The sequence below is a fragment of the Salvia splendens genome, chromosome 11 (assembly GCF_004379255.2).
Source record: "Salvia splendens isolate huo1 chromosome 11, SspV2, whole genome shotgun sequence".
NCBI classification, from domain to species: Eukaryota; Viridiplantae; Streptophyta; class Magnoliopsida; order Lamiales; family Lamiaceae; genus Salvia; species Salvia splendens.
In genome coordinates this window covers 6,383,251-6,390,740 of record NC_056042.1, presented here as the reverse complement: position 1 = coordinate 6,390,740, position 7,490 = coordinate 6,383,251, and the positions used below count along the sequence as shown (strand labels likewise).

Sequence of the window (7,490 nt, the reverse complement as noted above, 5' to 3'; positions counted from 1 at the left end):
TGGGCGGTAAGGTTGTTGTTGTCGCGTAGGTTGATCGCGATTTCCCCTTGATTCAATTTGCAGTGCCCTTGGCTGCTGGCGGGATCCTTGAGTGTTCTGCCTCGACCCCATTCCCACATTCTTGCTCGGACACTCTCTAGAGAAGTGGCCATTTCCCCCACAGTTAAAGCACTTGGTGGTGTTCTGAATTCTACACTCTCAAAAATGGTACTTGGAGCACACATTGCATTGGGGTGGCTTGGGCCGGAAGTCGCCTCTCTGGTTGGATGAGTTTTGCCCTCCACCATACTGTGGTCGGTTCTGGGTGGGCTGGTACCTCTTGTTGTCATATGGGGTCCCATTCCCCTCCCACTTCCTCTTCTCTCGAGAGTGGTGTGGTGGAGGTAGTGCCAAAGTAGTGTTTTCCTTCATCCTCTCCTTGGGCATAGCTGCCTCAATATCTAGCGCAAGGGCTAACGCTTCCGCGTAGGAGAGTCTCCCACGACTAGCCAACGACATCCTTATCTCATGCCTTAGTCCCTCACGGAACTTTTCAGCCAGCTTCTCGTCAGTATCGACTTGGTCAGGTGCGTACCGGGTCATGTTGTTGAGCGCACGGTCATATTCGGTCACAGTCATGCGCCCTTGGGTCAAATTGTAGAATTCAGATGCCTTTGCCTTCCGGTAGCTCTTGGGCACGTACTTATTATATATTTCTGTCTTGAAGCCTTCCCAAGTCATCCCCGCTGCTTGATCTCGGGGCATTGTCTTCATCCTGGTATCCCACCAGAAGTCAGCAGACTCGGTTAGTTGGTAGGTCACACAACTCAACCGTTCCCTATCATTGCACCCTAAGATTGCAAAAATGCGCTCCAATGCGCGTATCCATGATTCAGCCTGGGCCGGTTCTCCCATTCCATCAAAGACGGGAGGTTTTTGCTCTAGAAAAAGCTTCACAGTTTCACGGTCAACCGGAGGTGGAGGAGGCGGTGGTGGAGGGATGGGTTGTGTCACACTCTCTTCCATCGTCTGAGGGGTAGGTTCGGGATTGTTACGTCTTATGTTGCGTCTTGGCGGCATTCTGATTCAGTACCACACGAGTTACTATCGCATTTATTCAAAATCCAAGAATAGTCATGTGGCATAGTTGAAAAGTGGAGATCAAGGGGCAATTGCATCATAAAGAGCTTTTGCAAAGGTATCAAATACAATTGCACAGAATGATAACAAGAGAGCAATTGCAAAATAGCATAGCAGGAGGTGATTGTAGAAGAAGGCGATTGCTCAACAGGGTAGAAAAAGGTAATTGTTTAATAATGTAACAAAAGACAATTGTACAATAGAATAGCAAAACATAAGGGCACAATTGGGATAGAAAAAGGCAGTTGCACAACAGAATAATACAATTGCATAATAAGACGGCAAAAGGCAATTGTACAATGGAGTGGTCAAAAGATAGTTGCGCAATAGTACATCAAAGGTAATTGTGCAATATGATAGAAAGTGACAATTACAATATAGTATAGCAAGAGGCCATTGCGTCATAGGCTAGCAAAAGATAATCGCACAAAAGATAATAAGGGATGGTACCAAATCATTACACAATAGGATAGCAAAAGACAAGAATTTCCCATAGAAATATGAAAAGTTGCCTCGAAGAGGTCTTAGTTCCATTATAACGAAAACAAATGACAAAACGATGTCAAGGTCAAGCAAAAATGGTAAAGTATCCAAAACATGGGAAATCGTAATAAAATATTATAGAATTATTATGTTTAATCCCTTCCATCCTCATCTTCCTTCTCCTCGGTCTCTCCAACGCTCTCTCTAATTGGGTCCTCCTCCTCTACGGGATCCTCTTCCTCGGGATCATCTTCCTCACTTTCCTCCTCGACACCCGCAGGTGGAGGGGTCATCCCAAACCTCCCATTGACCTCTCTGTTGCTTCTTTGAGGGGCTGCGACACGCATCCCGAGTCTCCTTGTCTTAGGAACACGGGAGACGCGTGGCTCCTCGTCGCATCGATACTTCCGCATGCGGGCTGTACCCGGCGGATAGATATGTGGAGGTGGATCACGTGGCGGTCCATCAAATGCCGCTGTCATGGCCGGAAGCAGCACCTTTATAAGGCCAACCAAATCCCCTCGCGCGGTGTAATCGAGCGGGCTATACCATATGAAAAACTGAGACACCTGAGCGGTCCACTCGCTCCAAGGAGATGGTAGAGTGTGGATGAGCTTTTGGATCCCCTCGTGATGGGTAGCTCCCCCATATGCATAGGCGTTCATCCATTTACTGTAAAACTCGGTGACGTAGGTCATGAGGAAGAGCTCCCCGTCCCACTCGTAATCTCGGTAGCGCTCAACCGGGTGGTCCCTTTCGCTGGAGTAGCGATTACGCATCAGAGCATAATACCGTTGGGCCATAAAAACTCAGCATCAGCACAAGGATCGAAAGAAATAACGGTGTATGAGGTTTCGAATGATGCTGAGAATATGATGGGTGCGTATATATAAATCTCCAATGATGGAGGTGTGCGGGTAGTATCATATCAAGAATGAATGGAATTTCATTTCCGAAGCAAAAAGGTTCGTGCGTTTTTGCATTTCGTTAAGTCGCGATATATATCCCCACGCGTCGCTTGCCTTGCGTTAGGCTTTTCCTGCCTCCACGTTCGACACTATCTCAAAATTTTTCATTCATACATGATTTACAATTATGTATAGCAGCATGCTCAAGTTCTTTCACATATTGCCTCATAAAGCAATTGAATAATCACAATCATATAACTTCATTCATCCAACGTATATAGAGTTATCACATATTTGCCAATTTTTCCTTATCAAGTAAAATACAAGTTCATCGCATAACGACATTCATCATCTTGGGCATAAGCGCAAATATCAATTCCATATCCATGCATTTTCATCCATTCATATTCCAAGCAAAAATTTCGAAAATATCATATCAACTTTGTTCCCCATCGAAAATTTCAACTTCGGTTAATCAAATCCCAAACTCACAAAAGTATTTTTACCTCTTTTTTTTTTGTGGTTGGGCGGAGACGAGTTGTGGTGTTGAGCTATCGATGTTTATCAATTTATCAAATTACACATGCATAGATTTTGACTCAAACAAGACTCTTGGGTCCAGAGCGGAAAGAACTGAGGCTCTGATACCAAACTGTCACGACCGCCCCTTAGGGTTAATAAAAGCGGGCGATCGCGACTTAAAGGGGTTTAGATGAACGGCATAGAAGACTAGGGTTTTCAATAAAATTTGACTAAAAACTAAGGCTAATAAATAATGCGACCAAGAGTATTAGGGTTTAATGAATAAAGACTAGGGTTTAGCATTTATTCAAAAAGTGTAACGAGTTTCAAACATCCCATCATAAAATAGTTTCAGAATTTAAATGAAAAGTATTCTAAGAAAAATATCACAGCGGAAGCATCCAAGAGAAGAGTGACGTCATGTGTGAAGACACAACGACACTCGGAATTTCAAAACCAAAACAACCACAGTTCATTATTGGTTCCTGCTCAACACCGCCAACCGCCCGTCGCCGCTCAACCTACATATAGGGAAAACATATGCAGGGCTGAGTACTATGAAATAATACTCAGTGGCTCATGCCGAAAACATTGTAAATACAGTTTATGATATCATGCCGTACGTAAGTAACCGTCGGGGTTTTTCTTTAGAAAGGCCCGAGGCACTCAAAATCATTTTTTCATTTCAAACATCGACTGATCAGTCATTTTTCCCATAGACGTTAACCATATCTGCCAATACATGACAAGGAATGCGGCCGCAAACCAGGTCACTAGACCGGCCAGCCCGTACGCTAGCACACAGTCTACCATAGGTGTACACTAATCCAAGTAGGGTTTGCTGCCCTACGAGGACCCGAATTCGATTTATAAATAGTGGCAAAAACCACATCAGATAGGCACGTAAAAACCAAAACAAGGCATGAAATCACATTTATTCTCATTGATAAAACATTAGGACATGGTCCTTATTTAAAAAGAGAGCCCACCTCGATCCTTTAGTTTTCAAGTTTCGCTTTTCCTTTGGTATCACGCGTCTCGCACAAAATTTCACCTTTGGATAATGTGTCCCCGATTAGTCACTAACATGGACTAAAATCATGCATGTCCTAGATCACTCCCCTTTCCCAATCAACAATAGGAATCACATCATATCACCCATCTTTGCATATCACATCACCTCATCACATATGTAAACTCATGTATGTCATTCAAGCATACAAATATAGTTGTTTAACCAAAGTAGAGATCTGGCAGCTCTGCGCAACTTTTTTTGTAAAAATTATTTAAAAATCATCCGACCTCCGATGGGGCTAAAACTTTATGACAAGGCAGTAGACTCATCAAATAACATTCAGTTTAAATTTCATGTCAAAATACCACTTTTAAGTCGGGCAAACCAAAGGCGTAACCTACTGGTCGAGAAAACACGTTTTTGGCAGAATCGCGCAGTCAACTTTAAAAATTCACCATAAATTCATCGTTTAGCCAAATGGGTCGAAATTTACACACAATATAGAAGACATCACGAAGTTTACACAGGAAGAAGAATCGGTCAAATCGGAGTTCGTTTGGTTGGTCAAAAATACATCAGAACACACTGTTCGGAAATCACAGATTTTCATACTGATAGCAATTCGAATTAGGGTTTATCCCTACTCATTCAAAATCAATCTTTTCATGGTTTTGATATACAATCATGCTCAAAAGAGTCCTTAAACACATATTTTCATGAAATCGCACATCAATCACCGAGGATTCAATAAATCAACAAGCAATTGCAATCAAAACGCACTCACACATATGATTTCACATTCCCACCGATTAAACCCTTAGATCTTCATTCCCTACACTCTCTACATGCATGAGGGAGTCAAAGAAAGTCTAGATGGAGAGGATTGAAGAATATGGGTTTGAATTTACCTTTTCTTGGACGAAATAATCGGTAGGAAGCAATTAAAACCTTGGTTCTTCAACAATCTCTTGGAAAATTGATAGGATCTTGAGTGAAATGGATAACAAGTGGGAGAAGAGATGAAAAAGGGGGTGGGGCGTGTGGTTTGAAGAAGTGGGCGTGTGATTTGTGTGTTAGGTTTAGGGGTTGATCCTTTGTTTATAGGATTAAGAAATATCCCACAATTAATTGAAGATTTGGGAGAATAATTGAAATAAATGATTGAGATATTTGGGAAGATTTTGGGGGAGGAAATGGCGTGTCATTGATGGAGAAATAAGGAGGATATTTTGTAAATCATGGCTATTTAATTAGCCATTGATTTAATTTAGTATTTTCACGGAGCAGAATAAAATAATACGGAGCAAGAAAATCAATAAAAACCCTCCCAAATAATATGAAAATAGGCGTGTTATTCAATTCCTCCCACAAGGAATAATTTCCAAATATTGATAAATAAAGTAGGGAAAGATTTGCTAGGATATTCCAATTAAAACATGGAAGGAAATAATTAGGGATCAAAATAATTAGTGAATAATTTCTTCTTCCACAAGCTAGGAGATTTCGAAATCTCCCTAATCAAAACAATAGGGGCCGATTTTATCAAGAAATAAATAAGATAATTAGGCTTTAGGATTTAATTTGGATAATTATCCCAAAACAAATAATTAAATCCAAGAAAAATAAATTCCTCTCCAAATAATAATAGTGGTCGAAAATTCCCTTCATAAAAGGGCAAGGTAATTATTTATGATCCTAATTAAATCTCACTCCCCGAAATAATATAATTCACCATGATATATTTCATTCCACATTAATTAATTTAAGCCACTTCATAAAATCAACGAATTTGACTCGATCAAATCAAAATTAGGTCACCATTTCAATCACATAATAAATCCGTCATTTAATTCGGCAATCAAAGCAATAAGTACAACATCTTAGGGTTCGAAAAATTAGGGTTTGAAAAGTGGGGCGTTACAGAAAGACTGAAATTACCGAGAGAACTCTCTACCTAAGGATGATGGTGAATTTTTTCTATCCCCCCGGATGCTCCTTCTCTCTCCAACTTGGCTACCTTTTATAGGGAGGCTACCCTTGATTTTTAGGGTAAATCCTCGCTGCAATTTGACTTCTTTGCCCTTAATTGTGGGTAATCCGTCCCAGCTATCCGTCTTCTTCATCTCAAGCCGTTTTAGCACGTATACGGATCAGTATGAGACCATGCTGGCGCTTTTTCTACCCGAACACTCCGGAACTTCCCTACTGGCCAGAACACTTATCCTGCACACTTTGAGCAACTGCTTTGCAAATATAATCATTTAAACCTGTCATACTGACCAGTAACCGAGGCCTAGAATACGACTTATCAAACTGCTCACACTTACCACATGCTTGCCCTCAAGCGTGAAGAACAAACAAAAAGCAATAAGTCGCATTCTAGCCTGGTTACTTCCCTGCCCGACTCTACCTAAAACTGGACTCTAGACCACAACGACGAAGAAAGAAAACACAAACACAAACACAGAAATACATAAAACACTAATAGATTGGGCTACATTTTCAACCATCCCTCCCCTCGGGATCAGGTGCAATCCGGCCTTAGACAGCCTTGAACTTCTGCCGCCCCCCTCTTTCTCTCCCAGTCAGTACATCTGCTTGTCAAGATCGCCCACACTCTCGGTCAACCACTAGGTTCACTCAGTCACTCGCACCTCACCAGGAACGTTAGGACTGAATTCTCTCATCATGCTCAACCACAATTGCTTTGGACTTAGATCTCACGTGCAGCTACTGAAGGACTTTAAGGCTTGTAACGGGGCTGTTGGGTTGTAGTGTTTTGGGTAGATGTTCCTAAGGCTCTAAGGTTCAAAAACTTCTATTTAATTTATGAAGGGGGATTGTGTGCATCAGGCTTCTGATCAGTTGCTTTTCTTAGCTGGTGCTTCTGGCTTGAGTTTCCAACTGGTTAGTAGGCTTCTTGTGGCTTCGCCACCCTTATTCCTTCATTTTTTTGTGTGGTCAAATCTCTGACCATTTTCTTCTTTTCTTTCTTTCTTCCTCTCTTTTTTTTTTTTTTTTTTCTCGTGGCTTTGCCACCCTTATCCCTTCCTTTTTTTGGACCTGGAATGTCTCCCTGGTCGATTTTCTTCTAACTTTCCTGCCCAGCTGGTTTCTGCTTTTTTCCACACTTCTTCCTAGCCAGTAAGCTCCATTTGTTTCATGCCTTACACACAGTCCCAGGGGCTAGGGGTGTTTATCTGGGTATAAAAGGTTAAGAAAAAAAGGTTCTAAAGGTGGTGGTTTTTTTTGTTTTGTTTTGTTTTTTTTTTTTTTTTTTTTTTTTTTTTTTTTGAACGGGGGGGGGGGGGGTTCCTACTGCCTTCAGTATTTGCTACCCGTGATCACTTCACCCTAGGCAAATTGTGGCAGCCTCTCTTTTCTTTAAGTGTATGTGGAAAGTGGTTCCACTTTAAGGCTTATAACTCACATTTTAGAGGGCT

The 7,490-nt window shown here is 41.6% G+C and overlaps 1 protein-coding gene across 1 annotated transcript; it reads right to left on the bottom strand.

Moving 5' to 3' along the window:
• Positions 1-1,589: 1,589 nt before the first annotated feature.
• Positions 1,590-5,342, bottom strand: LOC121755491. Its single transcript, XM_042150789.1, has 3 exons — positions 4,956-5,342; positions 4,022-4,086; positions 1,590-3,553 (listed from the first exon to the last, which is right to left on the bottom strand). Exon 3 carries the CDS (start codon positions 2,403-2,405, stop codon positions 1,755-1,757), a length of 651 nt encoding a protein of 216 aa, XP_042006723.1. The 5' UTR covers positions 2,406-3,553; positions 4,022-4,086; positions 4,956-5,342; the 3' UTR covers positions 1,590-1,754.
• Positions 5,343-7,490: the final 2,148 nt, after the last annotated feature.